Below are 22,238 nucleotides of genomic sequence, written 5' to 3'. Positions count from 1 at the left end.
GTGTATATAACCACCTCAAAAACAGAATCTTTGGGAAATTTCTGGTCTCCATGAAATCTTGACATTGTGTGATTCAAGTCATACCTGTCACTGATACAGAGGTTACTAGCCTACTGTTTCCTGAGAGTGGTGTGATCTGCACGCAGATCACGGGGGCATGACCAGGACATAAGTTATGAATCTTCCCTTAAGAAATAGTGGTTCCATCACTTAATAAGCACTGAATTCTGCCCTGGGATGTGCACAGTGCCTGCGAAGCTCCCATTCAATTGGAACCTAAGCAGTCACCTACTTTATGTTCAAATTGTGTGAAAAGCGAAAGGAACAATTGTGTTACAAAGCAGAGCCCTAACTGAGTGTGGAAGTGAATGTACCTTCCAGGGTGCAGCATATGCTCCGCTGTGCACCTGGGTAGTTCCATGAGCCTTTTGTTGGGTGGGTGTGGCTCTGCCTCCTCCCTTCCTGCCCTCCTTTAGCCCTGCAGGGAGACTACAGCTTGTTGGGGCACACGGCAGAAACAGTCTCTGTGTTCAGGGAGTGTAGGGACAGTAATTGTGCCTCTGGGTGGGACAGTGTGGGGAGGCTTCTCAGGCCTCTCCTTGCATCCATGCTGGGGCCTGGCACAGTCTAGCCCAATGTCTCTATTCTGATGTGTTAACATTTGAGATGGGCCTGAACCACAAGCTTTGGGTATGGATCCAGAGCAGAGTCTGCGGAGGTTTGGATCTAGGATTCTGGTTCAGGTCCATTAGAGAGACAGAGGGTGCTGAGCCATTAAGATGGATCAGACTTACTCCAAAATTCTATGTTGTTTGGACCCAGTCTTCTGGTTCTGGCCTATATCTAGTATCAACTGGCTAGAGACTAGAGCTACTGATGGGCTAGTATTAGCTATATAGAAGAACCCCTTAGTGCAGGTACCCTCCCTTGCTTCCTCTAGGAGCTGCCACCTTGAAAACAGTTCCCCCTGGCTTGAAGCCTAGAGAGCCCACATGGGGAAGGGGCACTCTGGGCCTGAGTTGTTTTGATAGTCAGTTGGGTTAATGGACAGAGACCATTCGGCTGAGATACTAGACCTATATTTTTGACTGTGGGGGGGAATAATATATCCCCTGTTTTTGATTTCTTTGTCTTCAGGAGGTAATTCCTTACCACCTCGCTACATCCCCCATTCTATCAGAGGGAGCTGCTCTGATGGAATCACAGCTGAAGAGGAACTTGATAGACAGGGTGAAGAATCTGGAATCCACTGGATCCTCACAGGTATCAATCCCCAGTCTTGCTTCCCAGTCTGCTATAGAAAGCTCCTCGATTTGTGTCTCTGTGAAGAAAAGAAGGAAGAGGAGGAGGAAATCTACCCATAAACTGGACAGTTTAAAAAGAGAAGACACGTCAGAAGATGAAGAAATGTTTTCTATACAGATTAGTTCAGAGGAAGAGAATGAGCCTGTGGACAATATGAGGTATCATTTATAATGCAGATCTAATGCCAGATTGAAAGGATTAAATGTTTCTTGCATGTATTGCACAGAGAGGGGACTCAGGTGTTTTTTTGGATGTGTGTGTAAAGATGTCCTTCTGAATTAATAACCAAGCCCTCAAAACTAGTTATGAAATCCAAGAGACTTCTGATCTGAAACCAACATGGAGAAAACCGATTTTTAGTTTGGCTATTACTCCCTGGTAATGTATAGGTACAGGAGTCTAATAGATACCCAGGACCAGAGCCTCAGCTAGTGTAAATTAGCATTTCTCCCCTACATTGATATATACCAGCAGAGAATTTGACCTATATTTTGTGTCCATACAGTGGATAAAAAACATTCTGATCATTAATCCAGAATATCCAGATCCACTAATTACTGGAGCTATCATTGTGCTAACCCCATAGATCCTGGAGTTACAAGCATGGAGAGCCAACCTCTCTGTGGGTCCTCTCTTGGTCCCCTTTGTTCAGCTCTGCAGTTAGCTCTCCCTTGTTTTCCTCTCCCTACCTGTGTTTTAGAGCAACAGTAGCTCATGGGTGCATTTTCTGCTTTGAAATCTGGCAGAATAGGAGGGAAGCTTGTGACGTACAGTGATTGCTGCTTCAGATTTGTCCCCTCCTACTGTACGCACTTCCCACCCCCCATGCATCTACTCTGAACCAGAGAAGCCCCATTTCCACAGTCTGCCTACAGAAGGGATGTTGAGGATTCAGAGGGCGAGAGTAGCATGTAGCAGAGTCATTGCTTCCCCCTTCCACTTCTTCAGATTTCAGCTCCCCCCCTCCCCTGCCCAGCAGCACACATGGCTGAAGAGCATCTGGTCCTGAGAATGAGTTTTAACCTAGGAAATTGACAGCAAAGTGACCAGAAGAATGATATCTGTGGAACTACAGGGTATGAGTGAGACTGTGGTTTTCTCCCACTATTTGATTTTGTACCAACATCTGCATGTCTTCTTACTAGAACATGTCTCCATTATTCTATTAACTGAGATATGAGGAAAATTAATATTCAGGCATTATTTTAACTTCCCGTTTGTTTGTTTTTGTGCTCAGGATATCTGTTACAGATATGTTTAGTGAAGAAGTGTCTGAGATAAATGCTTCTGCAATCAGTATGCTTTCGCAGTCTGTACCATACACCCATTCAGATGGAGAGTGGTCACCCCTTCAGAGGTACAGTATATAGAAGTAGAATATATAGTTTTTTTTAAACAATCTCCCCTTCCTCACTTAGAGCTTGTCTAAACTGGCACTTCACAGCGCTGCAACTTCCTTGCTCAGGGGTGTGAAAAAACACCCCCCCCCCCCCCCGAGTGCTGCAAGTTGCAGCCCTGTAACATGCCAGTATAGATAGTGCACCAGCGCTGGGAGCCGTGCTCCCAGCTCTGGGAGCGATTCCCCTCATGAAGGTGGGCTGCGACTACACAAGCCATGTTAAACGTTGCCAGTGAAGACGTGCCCTTAGTCCTACTTGCTGCCTTCTCAAGTCTTGTTGAGTCAGGCATTATCACTATCAACTACTAGATGAATACCTTCTGCAGTTGAATATGTGGTATAGTTGTAGCCGTGTCAGTCCCATGATATTTGAGAGACAAGGTGGGTGAGGTAATATCTTTTATTGGACCAACTTTTGTTGGTGACAGAGACAAGCTTTCAAGCCACACAGAGCTCTTCTTCAGGTCTGGGGAAGGTACTCCCAATGTCACATTTGCATTTAGCTGTGACGCTGGGAGAACCTTTCCCAGACCTGAAGAAGAGCTCTGTGTGGCTTGAAAGCTTGTCTCTGTCACCAACAGAAGTTGGTCCAATAAAAGATATTACCTCACCCACCTTGTCTCTCTACATTTGAGTTCAGACAGTATGCAACAGCTTTAGGGCAACTCTGCTCTCACTTTCAGTCTTCAGATGTGGAGTATGCTGTGTGGAATATTTGTTGCCTTAATCTGGTCACATGCCCAGTGCTGATCTTTGAAGTTGGGAATCATGCTGCCCTAAACCAAAAATTCATTTGTCCAGAAACAATGATCTAATCCTGCAGCACTTACTCACATGTGCAGTAACATTGATGTCAATGGGTTTGTATAATTACCATAGAGAGGGCTGAACATTCAGTGGAAGTTGAATCCATGCTACACAGAAAGACTTTAATGAATTTAGTCATGAGTCTATTTTCATCGAATCATAGAATATCAGGGTTGGAAGGGACCTCAGGAGGTCATCTAGTCCAACCCCCTGCTCAAAGCAGGAACAATCCCCAATTTTGGCCCCACATCCCTAGATGGCCCCCTCAAGGATTGAACTCACACCCTGGGTTTAGCAGGCCAACGCTCAAACCATATTTTTTTTACTTTGGGCCTGATCCTTCCAAGACTTGCAAGATTGGGCCCTAATATGTAAAAAACCAAGATTCTTTATGATTCAAGAAAATAAGCTTCCTATGTCTATTTCAAAAAACTATTTCTTTAGTGACAAAGGTGACTATAACATGGAATGTTCATTATAGATAATACACATATACATACAGCATATTATATACATATATTCCTTAAGCATTTCTTGTTTAATACTCTTTGTGTACACACAGTGTGGGTGTGCATACGTTAGAATCAAAGTGTGTCAATTTGGACTGCATTTTTTCCTCCTGAGGAACAGCCTCAAAGCTGTTCAGTTGACGTCAGACAAGTCCTCTTTCCGCAGGTCACAGTGAGGTTCCAGTGAAGTCTATTTCTGTGTGGAGACGTGGTGGCTAGTTTGAACTGTATGCTACCTTTGTGCTTCTAGACTGCAATGCTTAGATTTTGAAAACTTGAGATGTACAGTCCTGTTTTCAAATGGCCTTTGAGTGCCTGAAGAGCTTGTGTTAATTAGCACCTATTTTGAATAATGACACCCAGTTTTTCTCTCTTTCAATATACCGTGCTATCCAGTAAGCCTTTTGATTGCACAGGGCCATCCTCCCATCTCACTGTTCCAGCAGATGGAGGCCTATCTAGTTCTTGTCCTCATCAATCCTCTCACTTCCCTGCTACAGACAGGTAGAGGAGTTATTCTTCCCCTTTTGGGGTGTGTGATTAATCCTTTAATGCATTAACAATATGCAAATTTTGCCTAACTTACAAAGCTGCTTATTACTAACCTAGACACTTGGGAGGAAAATGCAAGATAGCAAAATTGCCTTTACTTACCTCCTACCTGGGCTTTGAATGTAGGTAAGTTGCACAGAGAAGCCCTGCATTACACTATGATGGGTAATATAACATCAGTATAATGAGAAAAAGGATTAGAAAAATGGAATAAAAGACCAAGGAAACATCCAAGGACAAATGATCCAGCTCCTCGGCTGGTGTCAATTGCTGTAGTTCTATTGAAATTAATACAGATATTTCCTTTCGGGCTTTCTGTAGTTTAAAAACAAAAATCATTTCCACTTCACAGAACACAGGGCCTTCCTGCAGAGTTTGCTTTCCCTCTGTGATACCAAAGTATTTTAAAATGAAAAATCTAAAACCCCGCACAAGATGATGCTTAATCAGACAAAAGAGGGAGTGGCATGAGTGAGGAAGCCTTTTTCTCTTGTCCTCCGATCTTCATTCTTTGGGTGGGGGGTGGAAGCTCTTCTGTACTTTGGACTGTTCGGGAGAGAGCATCTAGAGAGAGGAAGGATGATCCAGTGCATAAGACAATAGCAGAGGACATAGGAGACCTAGATTGAAGTCTCTACTGTGCTACATCTTCTTATGTAACTATGGGCAAGTCACTTACTCTCTCTGCACCACCATTCCCCATCTGTAAAATGGGAATAATAGCACCTCCTTACCTCACGGAGATGTTGGGGACCATGTATCTGAGCACCTCACAATCTTCAGTGCATTTATCCTCCTATCACCACAGTAAGTATCTACGATAGATTGCATAACATTCAAGGGATATGACATTTGAGTAATATCTGCTGACTCTAGTGACTAAAAGATGACTTGCGAAAGCTTTTCCTGCTACACTTAGTAGCTAGTGAGATACCCCTTTAGCTGTTACGGTTGCCCTTTTCACTTTAATTGTTATACAGAGTGATGATGTTTGCATCATGCATCTCTTGTGGTACCTCTTTCCAGCATTTAAATAACAGCTGATGAAGATACATAGTAGGTTGTCTTTCCCACACTTGAGGATTTCTGCTGGGATGCCATCTTTTCCAGGACTCTTGCCACTTGATAGCAAATCAATGGCTTTGCTTAGTTCTTCTACAGGGGGCTCCACATCTAGCTCTGGCGTGACCTGTGGAGTTTGTATTTGGTCCAGCGATTCGCTGGTGATGTTTCTTTCTTGTGTGTATAGCTCTGACTTCCAAAAGTCGTCTTATTGCACCTACAACAGCTGGCGAATCGTGTCTACCCTGAATCACAGTGCGGATTCAGGGCTGGAAGATCAACTATAGACATATTTTCTCTGAGTCAACTCCAAGGGCAAAACTGACCATTGTACATTGCCTTTGTGGACCTAACCAAAGCATTCGACACAGTCAGCAGAGCAGGTCTATTTGTAATACTAGAAAAGATAGGATGCCCACCAGCCCTGTTATGTCTTATATGTTCATTCCACAGCAACATGAGAGCAACTGTCCAGTTTGATGGGTCCACTTCAGACAGCTTTGAGATGAAAAGCGGAGTGAAGCAAGGATGTGTTCTTGCCCCTACACTCTTTGGAATCTTCTTCTCAGTACTTTTGAACTGTGCATTTAAGTACATGAAAGATGGAGTGTATCTCAACACAAGATCGGATGGGAAACTCTTCAATCTATCATGACTTAACTCAAAGACCAACGTCAAAAAGGTGCTAATAAGGGAACTTCTATTCACTGATGATGCTGCCCGCATAGCCCATGATGAAGATCTACTACGGGAAATCATGGGCCACCTTTCAAGTGCTTATCAGGTATTTATTCTCACCATCAGTATTAAGAAAACTGTTGTATTAGGACAGGTAGCTCCACAAGATCCTTCCATCACCTTAAATGCAAACCAGCTAGAAGTAGTCCGAAAGTCCAGCTATTTAGGTTCTACAGTGACCACCAACCTCTTACTGGATGAAGAACTAAATGTTCGCATTGGAGAGGCTGCCATCACCTTTGGCAGACTATCTAAGAGCGTGGAACAACTCAAAGCTTACGATCAAGACCAAAATGCTAGTGTACCAAGCTTGTATCCTCAGCACTCTCATGTATGGTGGGGAAACATGGACAACTTATGCTCATCAGGAGAAAAGGTTAAACAGTTTCCACCTATGCTGTTTATGCTGCATACTCAGCACCAAATGGCAGGATAAAGTCACCAACACAGAGGTTCTTCAAAGGGCAAATTTACCAGCTGTGACAGCCCTACTCAACAAAGATGACTGCGCTGGCTGGGCCATCTGAGTAGGTTGGAAGACGGATGCATACCCAAGGACATGATATATGGGGAGCTATCAGAGGGAACAAGAACAACAGGACATCCCAAGCTTCACTACGAAGACAAATGCAAGCGAGAGAGAAAGGAATTTGGAATTAATCCTGACCAATGGGAAATCTTGGCAAGTGATCATAAAAAGTGGCACCATCGTCTCCATCAGGGTATCAAAGTCCATGACAGAAGCTGGCTCCTACAGCTTGAAGACAAAAGAGCCTGTAAGAAGCAAGCAGCTCCCAATCAAGATACATACATTTGCAATAACTGCCAAAGATCTTGCAAATCTTGGATTGGACTATTCAGTCACATGAGACATTGCAAACCATCTACATCATAGACGGCAATTCCCACTGTCTCTCGTAGACGAAAGGATGCTGACATGACAGTGACTAAAGTAAGGTTTCCATTCCTTCTTGTGTAACATCAACAGAATGCTGGATATGATTCAATCATGGTTTAATCTGTAATAACTAATTGAAGACAATGGAATTTCACAAGTCTCACCAAGGGCTTAATTGGAAAACAGTGGGGTTGCCCAGTGATAACAGGGCCTAATTCAGCCTATAGAACTTTTATTACTGATGATGATTTGAGAGAAGGAAAGAGCCTAGTTTGAATCTCATATCTCAGGCAGTCTTTGCCGGGTTGGTGGTTATAAAGATGGAAGCTCTCAATGCCGTTTTACAGTGTCGTTTTTCCAAGCACAACACCACTTTAAATAATCAAAAACACCTCCCTCCTGTGCTCAAATGCATCTTTTCTGTGTCAGCGAGAAACAGATAGATAACATCAGCTCCTTTTAGCATTTGATCAGCCAGCTTGTGTGCTGTGAATGCTGCTTATTCCCCTGTACACAACCATCACACTGTTTCCTGGTGGTCTCTTCATCTGTTTGTCGTATCCCCCACCTCTTATCACAGCTTAGATAGTAAGAGCTTCAGGCCGAGACTCTATTTTGATATCTGTTAGCACAGCACCTAGCATGTTAGGGTCCTGCCTTCATGCCACTACTGCAGTGCACATAATAAATGTCAAAGATAATAATAATTTCACTAGTGTTTATTGTATGCCAGAGGAATTTCCCACGTTTGCTATACTGCCTGACCTGTCGGTGCACATCACCGTGCTGTGATGGTAAGTGGACTATTTTGAGAACTCTCAGTCTTCTCCAAATACTTACTCCGTTAATGAAGTTCAGATCATACTATATGGTTCCCTTTGCCTGAAAGAGCATAGTATTTTTTACATAGATTCTGTAACAGTTTCTTCTGGCTAAATTCAGTCTGTTTTATGGGATTATAATTTATCCTCCCCATAGTCTTCAACATCATTCTCTAATCTCCGCCCCTCTCCCACTGACATCCCACCCTTCCATTTATTTCTTTCCCTTCTGACATATACCTCCTAGCCTTGAGGTTCATGTCATGATCACCATTTTTTAAAACATGACCGGGATTCCTTTGGGAGCCATTAATATTCTTGAGGCTACTGACTCATGCAAGACATGCCTTCCTCAGGAGTTTAGTACATTACCTGAAGAATATTCCCGACTCCTTCAAAGCCACAGAGCAAAAAATTAGAAGTGGGAAATGAACCTAGAAGGTCTCCTCCATGGCAGAACACAATCACTAGATTACCAGTCTTACAGGGTCTTGATCTTGAATAAGTCCAGCTCATCCCTGATTGAAGCATGCAAAACTCTTCCATTGCTCTGGCACTTAATTTGTCCCAACTCAGTAAAAAACAAAACAAAAATCTTTGAAGACAATGTGCAATGTGATCATGAGCTTTGTTAGTTCTTTGTCAAAATTGATTTTGATCGTAGCTATGTGCAGTGAACACTGTCTTAAGCAGCCACAGCATGGCAGAAATATACATGAGGTGTGAAGGCAGAAGTATACACATATGAGCTCATAAACATAGCTAGTGCCTTCATTAATAAACCATGGGTCACTTCAGAGAGGTGTTGGTCAGTGGGAGGAGCGGTTTAACATTATTAAGGGAACATCATATGTAAAGAAAAAAGTCCTTGAGTTTCTCATTGTAAGCCCAGGGGAAGCGCTGAGGCAGGAGGAGTCCCACATCACAGATCAGGGTATTTAAATTCCTGGTGATTTTTCATAGAATTCTGCCAGGCTCAATCCCTACCCATGGGGGGAGGAGTTCTCTCTTCAGCTGAGTAACCTTATGGCCCAAAAAAGACTATGCACATCCATGGAAGAGGAAATCCTTTCCAAGCAGAGCAGTAGTAGTATGCTGCAAAGAGACAGTGCATTTGCATTATTTGCTCACGTTCTTTCTCAGCCTTGGAGTCTCCTAAAGTCTTTTTTTGCGATGGCTCCAAAGGCACCGTGTGTTGCAGAGCTGCACTATGTAGCTTTTTGCTTCCCAGTGCCCTTGTGCAATGGAATCATGGTAGTTTTGGGACTTCTGTGGGCAGGAAGAGGGTCAGAAGATTTCACTCTAAGGAAATGACAGCTCACCTCAGAATGGTGAGAACACCAACCCTAGCTTGCTATTTGTAGATGGCATGGGAAACTAACCTTTGCATCATGTTCCAAGCAATCTAAGTAGTAGGAATGCTTTAATATCTTTTTTTTTTTTTTTTTTTTGCAAATGCAATTTTTCTTCTCCTTTGCCTCCTGGTGCATGTTTATGTTTCTGATTTGATATTACAGCACTTAATTTAAGAGGCCCAGACATTCCAAACATTCTAATTATAATTCTTATGCACTTCTTAAAGTGACATTAGTGTTTGTGTGTTAATCTACAAGGGGAGCTCTATAGAAAAGAATTTCGGAATGTGGACATCTTTTGCCTTCTACATTTTTAAGTTTTATTATATCTAAATTGCATTTAGGCAAAGCCAGACATTTACAAAACAAAATACTGAATATATATATATGTAGATACAATATGCATTCTTGGTTTTTTGGGTGGGGGACAAGGGTGGATTAGTAGGATTGCTGGCTCAAGTCCTAACCCAGCTACTGATTTACTGTGTTCCCTTGGGCAAGTTACTGTGTCACTTAGGGACAGATTTTCAAAGGTAGTTAGGTGCCTAAAGATGCAGATAGACACCTGGGCCTTAATCAATGGAAGCTAGGAGCCTAAATATCTTTGTGGATGTGGGCCCCAGTGGGATTTTCAAAAGTACATAGGTGCATAACTCCCATGAAAATCCCACTAGATGCATGTTTGCATCTTTAGGCACCTAAATATCTTTAAAAATCTTAATCTTCCCATCTGTAAAATGATGAGATTGTGGTGAGCATTGATTAATGATTGTAAAGAGCTTGGAAATCAATAGGAAATTTTTTTTCTACAGCAAGGACCCACAAATGTGCTGATTTTCTTAAATAACTAATTACTTGTAGCTGGAGGAACTTAGCATTTGCAGTGTTTAAGGTATTTCCTATAGCAAGCACAGGAAACTATAACGGCAAAATGCAGATAATTAGGTAACCTTGTCTATTTATCAGAGGGAAAACTGTCAAGTTTTAAGATCTGCCATTGTGTTAGTGCAAAGTAATTGTTATCTGAAAACAGTCAGACTAAAGAAGCTGTATCTGTTTAGTTGATCTAAGAAAAGGTTAAGAAATGTCATAGTCATGACAAATTCAGATTAGAAGTAAAAAGCACATTTTAATAGTGAGGGTAATTAACTGTGGGAACAGCTTTCCCAGGGATGTGGTAGATTCTCCATCACTTGAAGTCTTTAAATCAAGGTTGGATGTGTATTTAAAATATATGCTTTAGCTCAACCTGAAGTTACAGGCTTGATGCAGGAATTCAGGATGAAATTTGAGGGGCTTGTGCTATGCAGGAGGTCAGACTAGATGATCGGAGTCATCCCTTCTGGCTTTAGAGTCTATGAACCATCACTGATTAGTGGCTGATTTGACCATTTGTACTACTGATGACTGACTTTATTGCATTAAACAAAGATGATTGGTGGTGCCACAGAGTAGTAATTTACTAATTATCACTATTTCTTCCATGTGTTTTTATGAATGGGATGCCCTCCCTGAACTAGTCTGTACCCCCACCACCTTCAAATTCCTCCTCAAGACCCTGATGCCTATCAAAAGCTGACAGCTATTAATGGGTGCACAGAGAGCCAGTCTGAGATAGTTATTTTGAAAATGGTTTGTCGTTCTTCCACATCTTTGATTTGCTGCTAAGCTCCTTAGATTTTTGAACTCTTTGGGTCAGTGACTGTTTGGAAGGTGCCTAGCATATTGTGGTGACAGTTGTAATACAGATAACATACAACAAGAATGCTGCATAATGCAGCTTGGCCTATGCTTTGCTTTTACTTAGCTGTTTAATAAGTACCATTTTGTTTTGTTTTGTTTTCCAGTCCCTCAAGTTCACGCCCTCCCACTCCTAAGAGCGATTCAGAATTAGTCAGTAAATCTTTGGACAGGGGGATGCAGAAGAATAACCCACAAATGCACTGGGCCTGGGGAGAACTACCTCAAGCTGCAAAGGTATCAAACATCACTCCTGTTTCATTCCTTCCAGTATCTACTGTGTATTGTTAATAGGGCACATGTACATGCAGGTGCAATATTTCACATAGCTGATATACGTGTTTGATTTTAGGCTTTTACTTCATACAGGCAAATCAAAGTCAGGGTTAAGAGCTGAATTATGTTGAGTCTTGAAAGATGAGGACAAGAAATTAATATCTAATGAGATAGAGAAGGGGGAGCCAATGAAGGAATTCAAAAGGGGATGGTGATGCGATTTGATGGATGGGCTAGGAAGATCGCTTTAGAGGCTGCAGTTGGGATGGGCTGGAGAGGGCATTGTGGACTTTTGGAATGAATGTCCAAGAGGATGAGGTTGCACGGATTGACATGGGAGATGATGACAACTTGGACAAGAGTTTAGCTGTTGGAACAGAGTAGAAGGGTTGGATCTTTAAAGTATTGCAGGGGAAGAAATGGCAAGTTAGGGGCTTGGCCTAGATAGGAAATATTTATGTACGCAAACATTTCTGCTAAATGAGGAAGGCTTTGCATGTAAACGCTTTGTGTACAGAATTAAAGGTACTTAATGTTGTTCATATTTGTTACTGACTGAAATAGAGAACATTCCTGGCCAAGTTTTCATGAAAAAAGTGACTAGGTATTTTGGGTGCCCATCTTGAAATATGTTAAAGGGAGTTGATTTTCAGAAAGTTCTGGGCACCCACCTTCTGACAGTCAGGCCCTTTCAAGGGATCTGCAGATGGGCACCCAAAGTCACCAGTTGATTTTGAAATTCATAGCCCCACCTGTAACTTTGGTTATAGATAGCGAGAGACATCAGTGACTGAAACAACCAGGTACAAAAATGCTATGTCCCACAATTGCCCTATGGACAGATGATGCAGAATAAAAAAGTGCCTAAGTGACTTAGGAGCCTACGTCCCATTAAAAGTCAATGAGACTTAGGTTCCAAAGTCACTTAAGAGGTTTTTGAAAATGTTACCCATATATCCATCTAAGAGGCATCTTTACTATGGCTTTGTAAGCATATGGATCACAACTATGAATTTTATGTAAAGTATTAGAGCTGCATAAGAGTGAGTGAGCGCTGAAGTAAATGCAGCGTTTGGCACTCGGGGTATGGCAGCGGATGGTGCATGTCTAGCTGTTGCATATTCTAACCAATAGGCTGACTCTGGCATGACAGCCTTGCGGTGTGTATGCCTTGAATGTTATCATAATCAAGACTCAAACTAAGATCCGGGTGGTCTGTTGGCAGCTGCTCTGCTAAGCAGCAGCACTACCAAGTAAAGAAAAACGGGGCTTAGCTCCTGGGCAGGCTAATAGGAGTTGTTCTGAGCATGGCTTCTCAGAGAATCACTAGGAGCCACCATTTTTATTAGAAGTGTTTGTTCACTAAAGTCCCAGGGTTGTAGCCACTGAGTGCAGCTCCCCTTCTGAAATCAACAGTTCTGCAGACAGAGCATCTATTTAATTGGGCTGTTAAGAATGAGTGATTCAACTAACTGAGATTTTCAGCTGTAGCTGGTTTACTTGAGAATCAGCTTTCAGTGGGCATGGAAACGATAAGTGTTACGGGCCCTATTCCGCTTCCTAGGAGATGCAGAATGCCTTCACCTCCCATTGAAGTCAAAACCAAACAGGGCAGTGGAAAGTAGAGCTTTGTGTGAATAGACTAGGCTAAACTCTGACTATTTTGTGTCCAATGAAGTGAGCTATAGCTCATGAAAGCTTATGCTCAAATAAATTTGTTAGTCTCTAAGGTGCCACAAGTACTCCTTTTCTTTTTGTGAATACAGACTAACACGGCTACTACTCTGAAACCTGTATTTTGTGTCTGGTTCTCTCTTTTTCTCAAGGGCTTTCATTATACTGATCTGTTCATTTTTTCTCCTAGTCCACTTCTCTACTCAAGGCAAAGGAATCCAGCATGGTGAATGTAAATCCTTCGGAAAACACTCATTTTCGGGTAATTCAAAGTGAGTCTGCAGACGAGATAAGCAGCTTGACTGCTTTACCTGCCGTTGGACAGGCAGCTGTTGCGGCTTCCAATGAAAATGACTCCCAGCCAGCACCAGCCGAGATAAATGAACCAGAGACAGAGACTCTAGGAGCAGCTGCACCATCACTGCCTGCAAATGAAGAAATCAAACAAGCTGCAGCTTGCTTAGTCCAGCAAGCAAGCAAAATAGATTCCCCTTCTAGAAAGAAAGGTAAAGCAGTTGCTCCTGCAAATCCATGCACATGATATTGCACCAAGATCCCACAGTGATTAGGCACTTTGTAGCCAGATGAACTAATCCATAAGATCAGAGCATTTCTGGAGAGACTGAAAGGAGAGCAATATGCCTTTTAACATAAACAACAGTTGGGCATGTATGTGTGGAGTGGGTTTTTTTAAAAGAGAGCTGGAATGACAGCGAGAGAAATAATTTTCTTCCTTGGTTACTGTACTTAGCAGATCTGTGCAGATAAGCAGCGCTGCAAAACTTGTAGTAAATTCTTCCCTATTTTACAAACCCACGGGTTGCAGAATTTTGTGGTCTGAGCTACAGGTTTCCTTTTCAGCTGTACCAGTAGTCTGCCCTACAGCTAAGCCTTGCCACTGCTAGCTTGTGGAATGTCTCAGCCGCAAAGCAAAGTTGCAACATGTCCTTTGCTTAAACATCACACATACCACAAAGCAGAATGGTCCAATCACACACAAGGAATTGTAGTTGTAGACCAAGCTGGATGAGCAAGCATCTTAGAGAGGTAATTAAGAAAAAGCAGAAAGCATATAGGGAGTGGAAGAAGGGAGGGATCAGTAAGGCAAGCTACCTTATTGAGGTCAGAATATGTAGGGATAAAGTGAGACAGGCTAAAAGTCAAGTAGAGTTGGACCTTGCAAAGGGAATTAAAACCAATAGTAAAAGGTTCTATAGTCATATAAATAGGAAGAAAACAAAGAAAGAGGAAGTGGGACCGCTAAAAACTGAGGATGGAGTGGAGGTCAAGGATAATCTAGGCATGGCCCAATATCTAAACAAATACTTTGCCTCAGTCTTTAATAAGACTAAAGAGGATCTTAAGGATAATGGTAGCATGATAAATGGGAATGAGGATATGGAGGTAGACATCACCATATCTGAGGTAGAAGCGAAACTCAAACAGCTTAATGGGACTAAATCGGGGGGCCCAGATAATCTTCATCCAAGAATATTAAAAGAATTGGCACAAGAAATTGCAAGCCCGTTAGCAAGAATTTTTAAGGAATCTGTAAACTCAGGGGTTGTACCGTATGATTGGAGAATTGCTAACATAGTTCCTATTTTTAAGAAAGGGAAAAAAAGTGATCCAAGTAATTATAGGCCTGTTAGTTTGACATCTGTAGTATGCAAGGTCTTGGAAAAAATTTTGAAGGAGAAGGTAGTTAAGGACATTGAAGTCAATGGTAAATGGGACAAAATACAACATGGTTTTACAAAAGGTAGATCATGCCAAACCAACCTGATCTCCTTCTTTGAGAAAGTAACAGATTTTTTAGATAAAGGAAACGCAGTGGATCTAATTTACTTAGATTTTAGTAAGGCGTTTGATACGGTGCCACATGGGGAATTATTAGTTAAATTGGATAAGATGGGCATCAATAGGAAAATTGAAAGGTGGATAGGGAATTGGTTAAAGGGGAGACTACAACGGGTCCTACTGAAAGGTGAACTGTCAAGTTGGAGGGAGGTTACCAGTGGAGTTCCTCAGGGATCGGTTTTGGGACCAATCTTATTTAATCTTTTTATTACTGACCTGGGCACAAAAAGTGGGAGTGTGCTAATAAAGTTTGCAGATGATACAAAGCTGGGAGGTATTGCTAATTTAGAGAAGGACAGGGATACCCTACAGGAGGATCTGGATGACCTTGTAAACTGGAGTAATAGGAATAGGATGAAATTTAATAGTGAGAAGTGTAAGGTCATGCATTTAGGGATTAATAACAAGAATTTTAGTTATAAGCTAGGGACGCATCAACTAGAAGTAACGGAGGAGGAAAAGGACCTTGGAGTATTGGTTGATCATAGGATGACTATGAGCTGCCAATGTGATATGGCCGTGAAAAAAGCTAATGTCGTCTTGGGATGCATCAGGAGAGGTATTTCCAGTAGGGAAAAGAAGGTCTTAGTACTGTTATATAAGGCACTGGTGAGACCTCACCTGGAGTACTGTGTGCAGTTCTGGTCTCCCATGTTTAAGAAGGATGAATTCAAACTGGAACAGGTACAGAGAAGGGCTACTAGGATGATCCGAGGAATGGAAAACTTGTCTTATGAAAGGAGACTCAGGGAGCTTGGCTTGTTTAGCCTAACTAAAAGAAGGTTGAGGGGAGATATGATTGCTCTCTATAAATATATCAGAGGGATAAATACCAGAGAGGGAGAGGAATTATTTAAACTCAGTACCAATGTGGACACAAGAACAAATGGATATAAACTGGCCACTAGGAAATTTAGATTAGAAATTAGACGAAGGTTTCTAACCATCAGAGGAGTGAAGTTTTGGAATAGCCTTCCGAGGGAAGTAGTGGGGGCAAAAGATCTATCTTGCTTTAAGATTAAACTCGATAAGTTTATGGAGGAGATGGTATGATGGGATAACATGGCTTTGGAGTGATGGGTGAAATTCTGTGGCCTGCGTTGTGCAGGAGGTCAGACTAGATGATCATAATGGTCCCTTCTGACCTAAATATCTATGAATCTATGAATCTATGAATTTCTGCTGTGTTCAGAATACACATAATCTTCAATTGGAATATAACTGTGTCCATTTTATTCCTCTCTAATTTCCAAAGATGATGCTAGATTGTTTTCTGATAAGGGATATAATCTCCATGTGAAGTTTACACATTCATAATATGTATTTTGGTAGACCCCAAATTCTCCAGGGTGCTGGAGTCTTTACATGAGCAGACATTATTACAGATACATTTCTCAACCAGTTCCCCAGGGGTTCCGTGTCTGTGAAGGTAAGATTGAGGTGTTCCATCGAGTATGCAATCATTTGTGGTCCTTCACTTGCCTTCCTTTGATTAGTCGTCAGAAATTCAGGGAGTGAATTGTGTGTTTTGAGTAAAGGATGCAAACTGGTGGTCACAGCTCTGAGTAAGACTCTCAGGATTTCACCCTCTGTGCAGTCACTCTTATAGAAGTGGCTACAGCAGGAAAGCAAAGATGGTTCAGTGGCCATGTCACTGACCTAGGACTTGGGAGACCTGTGTTCCAGTCCCTGCCCTTTGTCACAAGGAACAAGTCACTTAGCAGCTCCGTGCCTCAGTTTCCCATCTGAAAAATGTGAACAATAGCACTTCTACCTGGACAGGGATGTTCTGAGTCTAAATATATTAGAGTGTGTGACCTGCTCAGATAACATGGTGATGGGGGCCATATAAGTACCTAAGATAGGCTGTTAGAATTTAAGGCCAGAAGGGACGATCGTGATCATCTGGTCTAGCCTCCTGCACATTGCAGGTCACAGAACTTCATCCACCCACTCTTGTAATAGACTCATAACCTCTGGCTGAGTTACCGAAATCCTCACATCATAATTTAAAGACTTTAAATTACAGCGAATCCACCATTTACACTAGTTTAAACCAGCAAGTGACCCGTGTCCCATGCTGCAGAAGAAGGTACAAGGAGTCCTCTAGGGTCTCTGCCATTCTGACCTGGGGGAAAATTCCTTCCCTCTCCAAATATGGTGATCAGTTAGACCCTGAGCATGTCAGCTAGACCCACCAGCCAGGGAAAAAATTCTCTGTAGTAACGCAGAGCCCTCCTCATCTAGTATCCCATCTCCAGCCGTTGGAGATATTTGCTATTAGCAGTCACAGATGAGACACAGGCCATTGTAAGCAACCTCACCATTCCATCCCCTCCATAAACTTATCAAGCTCAGTCTTGAAGCCAGTTAGATTTTTTTGCGCCCCCTGTGCTCCTTGGAAGGTTGCTCCAGACCTTCACTCCTCTGATGGTTAGAAACCTTAATCTAATTTCAAGCCTAAACTTGTTGATGTCCAGTTTGTATCCATTTGTCCTTGTGTCAACATTAGTGCTTAACTTAAATAAGTCCTCTTCCAGCAAAACCACACCATTGTAAAGTTTCTTTTGGTCCCTCACTTGTTAGGTATCGAAAAGAGATATCCAGGTTAGGTAACCCAATGAGACATCACGCGTAGCCGGCATTGACTTCAGTTGGAATTGTGGGTGCTCAGTACCTCTGAAAATCAGCCTTTTGGTGTCTCACTAAGGCATAGAAAATCAGTGGCCAGTTGTGAAACTTTTGGCCTTGCAGTTTTGTCTCATTGTAAATAATCCTTTTTTCTTTTAACTATGAATTGTGTGCACATGCTTTATGTGCTTTATAGCTCCTTAAGATGTAAGTTTTTTTTAATTCTTGTTGTGTATTTGGAAGACACCAATTTATTATTTATTTACTCTGTGTTTGACAGATAAACGAAGCCGGCATCTTGGTGCTGATGGTGTCTATTTAGATGACCTCACCGACATGGATCCAGAAGCTGCTGCGCTTTATTTCCCCAAAAAGTATAACTATTTATTTGGATTAGACTATATTAGTTAAATCTCCATCTTCTCCCATCAGATTCTTAGCAGGTCTCGTGCCAAGGTTGTAGGAATACTGGCTGTAAGTAACATTCAGCTAAATGAGAGTCTAGGTCAAAAAAGGATGTTGGGAAGGATACCTAAAATTATGCAGAGAAAAGATGGGATTCTTGAAACTTTGTAACAGATCTATACTTGTTCATAAGAAATGTGATAGAAAATGCGAAGCATTATATACTAGTCTCAGACTGCTGTGCAATTTCCGTTAACGTTATTGGGTGTTATCCTGCCCTTGATCCATGAGTATATGGCTCTTAGCATAAAAGATATATATACAATATGCTTTTCACCTTGTTTGTTACCTGAAATCACCTAAAGTTTAGTATTATTAATATTATTATATTACTCTAACTGTACTATAGTGATTGACCACCTAGAAATACAAATACAAATGATAGAAAATTATTTTTGGATGACATGTATGATGCCTTTATTTATGACAATGTGTTTTCTCCCCAGATATATCATTATCATTTTGGTTTAATTTCCATTAGAGTTTCTTTTAACATTTGTATGATCCTCTTCCCAGATCATACTATAGTGTGTTTACAATTTGGGTTTGGGCTTGTGAAGGGAGAGAATTTGGGAATGATACAGATCAGAAAACAATGAGGACTGAAAGACTGTTCTCCGCCCCCCTCCCCCCCACAGCGGTGATAATATTGCACACGGAAAGAATGCAAATGAAAATGGACCACGGTCAGCCAATCAGTCCCCTCACTCTGGTGGAAGTTCAGGTGTTGACAGTGGTGTTGAAGGCATCTCGGATGGAATAAGAGACTTGCCTTCAATTGCCATTTCACTCTGTGGAGGTCTTAGTGACAACAAAGAGATAACAAAAGGTACAGAATGATCCTATACCTTATGATTACATGTTGTTAGTAAACTCTCAACTCCTATTAAAAAGGAAACAGTACCCTCTTGTGGCTAGAGGTAGGAATTTAAGGCTGAGGGAGTATGTAGCTCTTCTCCTTTGCATAAAAATGTCAAGTTCTGGGGTTATTAATACTATATTACTGATTTTAACTTAATGTAATATATTTTGGAAATTACTGTATTTACAGGTTCACTTCATGCAACTGTAATAAAAGGGTGCATTTGCCATTTATTATGCCTTTTACTGTGATGTATAATTGGTGATAAATTCACATCTGTTACTACCATGGACAGGTAGAATGGCCCAATGGTTAGGGTGCTAGCTTGGGCCTCAGAAGGCCTTGGTTCCATTTTCAGCTTCGGCACAGACTTCCTGTGTGATCTTGGACAAGTCATTAGTTTCTCTGCACTTTGGTTCCCCGTCTGTAAAATGGAGATAACACCTCTTCCCTACCTCTTAGGAGTGTTGTGTGGATAAATACATCAAAGACCTTGAGGTGCTCAGATACGAGTCCTGGGAGCCATTGAAATATCTAAGACTGACACTGCTCTGAGCACAGTTTAGAAACTAGAAGTTAAAATATTCCATATAGAGGGTAATTTATGATAAAGTAGTTCTATTTATTATATTGTTAATAATCCAAATAACTGTGATTCTTGAAGGCAAGAGGGGAAGGGGGTGTTTGTCCAGGAGGGTGCATTTTCATTTTCCTCCAGGCCCTGCAAGTATTGATCAGGTTTCTGGCTGGGGCTGTAGTTCTACATCGAGTCCATCAACACCTGTTCCCTAATTAGCCAGAGAAGGTCACTGAAGAGGTACATCCTTTCCCAGGAGTGAAAAGCCTGATCCTGCAATGTGCTGATCACCGTAGCTTTCATTGAGCACCTCCTGTGAGGAGTTAAGGGCACTGAGCAGCTCACAGGAAATACCCAGCACTTGCAAGATTAGAGATCTAAGACCTGTCTCCATAGTACTGCTAGTCTCTGCCACCCGTGTCGTGAAGGACTGATCCTGAGCCTGAAACTTAGCTCTTCAGGATGTTTTAATGCTAGTTATGGGGGGTAGGTTGTCCCGTTGCAAGTACTGTATTTATGTGAGTATGTTTTAAATATTTCCAACAGATCAGTTCTTAGAACAAGCAGTAACGTATCAGAAGTTTGTGGACAATCCTGCTATCATTGACGACCCCAACCTTGTGGTTAAGATTGGAAATAAGTAAGTACATTTCAGCAGGCAAAAGTCTGGAATGTGGAAAAAGCACTTGCAAATTTTTAGTGCTACTCTAGGGCTTACACCAGCTGCACCATTGCTGAACAAATGGGTACTCATTTTCCTACTGTAGATTAACCCTGAGAGATTCAAAGCCAGTTATAGTTAATTAAGTAACTAATTTGGATTTCAAAGAGCTAGTATTGAATGCAGACAGTGTTCACACTCAATACCTAGAGTAAAAATAAAATGGACTATAAACCTTGCTAAGACATTCATTCAGTACAACTGAATGATGAATACTTATGGGGAAATCATGATCGGCCTGTGGCCATTCTATATGCAGAGAAAGAACCTACATCCACTGAATATATTATTCCCTCATCTCTCTGCTGACTCATTGTGTGATTTTGGACATGTTGCTTAATTTCTTGCCTTGATTTTCTGGTCTGTAAAATGGGGATAATACCACTTACCTATCTCACAAGGGTGTCGTGAGGAGAGGACTAATTAGGGAAGTTCTGATTAGGTAAGATGCTGGAGACCTCGAGTGTGATGCTGTGCAGACCTCACTCTCATGGGCAGTTGGGCGGCACCACTGAGGATTTAGCTTCCTAAGTGCCATAGGAGTTGCAGGCCCTCAGCACACCACAGAAGAAAGTCAGCACCTCACAGAACTCAAACCTGAACATTTGTACAGCGCCTTCAAGGGGCAAAGAGCAATACAGGTGACTTGTAGAAAATGTAGGTCCCTGAGCTATGGTGCAGATATGAGGAATGGATGAGAAATACAGTTTCTGTTTGGGGCTTAGCTTTTCTTTCATGATCTCCTATGTGTCTTCTCCTCCTGTGGAATTGTGGTATAGTAAATATGCACTGTCCTTGTACTGGAAAAGCTTTCACACTAGGTACGTACACAACGGAAGCGCCAAGGTGAGGATAGGTATTTGGGAATTTGGTCACCCTTTATAGCAATTCAGAGAAGGAGGATTCCCCAGCCAGCAAGCCAGAGTCTTTAACCAGGTTCTTTGAATATTAACCTCATCCTGAATAAGTAAAGTATGATGTTAACATTTTACTGGAACTTTGCCTTAATAAGTAGACACAACCAAAGTAGTCTAAGTAGGACATGGATTTGCAGATCCAAATCTGAACTTCATGGCTTTATTCTTTAGTTTAAATAAACTCCATTGCTTTAACTGGCTGTGCAATTACTGTTAGGCTGTGGATTGGGATCGATGGTATTACAAAATGTAACGGTACACAAACTTTTTTGATTTCCAGGTACTACAACTGGACAACAGCTGCTCCACTTCTACTGGCAATGCAAGCATTCCAGAAACCTTTGCCAAAGGTGAGATTGAACATGAAAGTCAGTTGGGAAAGCATGAGCTGTGGCGTTTTTCATTTCATGAATTGAAATTCGTGAAGGCAGAGAAAGCTACTGTATTTTACAGGAGAGTCTGCACATCAGTAGGAGCCATTCACACATAACCAGTCACATAGCTTGTGCTGACAACATAGGGCCAAATTCAACCCAAAATTAAGCGGGACTAAGGTCTTGTCTACATGGGAACTAGGCTATGTACAGCACCCTAGCTACTTTGAACTAAATCCCATGGGGAATTACTGTATTAAGCTAAAGTTTACAAAGGCACTTCTAATGTGCACTAAGAGTGTCCATACAGGGAGTTAGTGTGGACTAGCTAGTGAGCTATAAATTCACACTCTGCCTTGCTACACTCTAACTTCCCTGGGTAGATAAGACCTAAATTTGGTCTGTATTTATTTGCTAGCTTATAAAACTTCAGAAAATATCTAGAAGATTATAAAGTCCAAAAGGGGATGATCCTTCTTGATGATTTATCCTCCCCTTTCTTCTTTGATTAATATTCACTGGCTTGTAACCATAGGTTATATTTACAGGTAACTGTGTGCTGTAATTGAATATTTAGTGTCTGTACCTTCTATTACGGCTGCAGAGAGTATACAGTTTCAGTAGAAATAGTGACTAGAGGTTTGCGGTTAATGGACAACTATTGCAGAAATAGTAGCACTTGCTTTAAAGTGTCA

At 41.7% G+C, this 22,238-nt stretch overlaps 1 protein-coding gene across 5 annotated transcripts in view; it reads left to right on the top strand.

The window, feature by feature from the left end:
- LPIN1 (lipin 1) overlaps positions 1-22,238 on the top strand; it is an 84,773-nt gene that overhangs the window by 39,210 nt on the left and 23,325 nt on the right. For 3 of the 5 annotated variants that reach the window (XM_043542254.1, XM_027825716.3, XM_043542255.1), the window contains exons 4-12: positions 1,138-1,463; positions 2,543-2,662; positions 4,417-4,524; positions 11,294-11,423; positions 13,327-13,642; positions 17,908-18,001; positions 18,731-18,921; positions 20,078-20,171; positions 21,450-21,519. In XM_043542254.1, the coding sequence (XP_043398189.1) occupies positions 1,138-1,463; positions 2,543-2,662; positions 4,417-4,524; positions 11,294-11,423; positions 13,327-13,642; positions 17,908-18,001; positions 18,731-18,921; positions 20,078-20,171; positions 21,450-21,519 (1,449 nt within the window). The remainder of the gene's footprint in view (positions 1-1,137; positions 1,464-2,542; positions 2,663-4,416; positions 4,525-11,293; positions 11,424-13,326; positions 13,643-17,907; positions 18,002-18,730; positions 18,922-20,077; positions 20,172-21,449; positions 21,520-22,238) is intronic. The other 2 variants (XM_043542256.1, XM_037894047.2) reach the window with 2 other exon arrangements.

Source organism: Chelonia mydas, chromosome 3 (assembly GCF_015237465.2).
Source record: "Chelonia mydas isolate rCheMyd1 chromosome 3, rCheMyd1.pri.v2, whole genome shotgun sequence".
NCBI lineage: Eukaryota > Metazoa > Chordata > Testudines > Cheloniidae > Chelonia > Chelonia mydas.
Note: the sequence above shows the minus strand (reverse complement) of the source record. Positions and strands in the feature narration are given on the sequence as shown.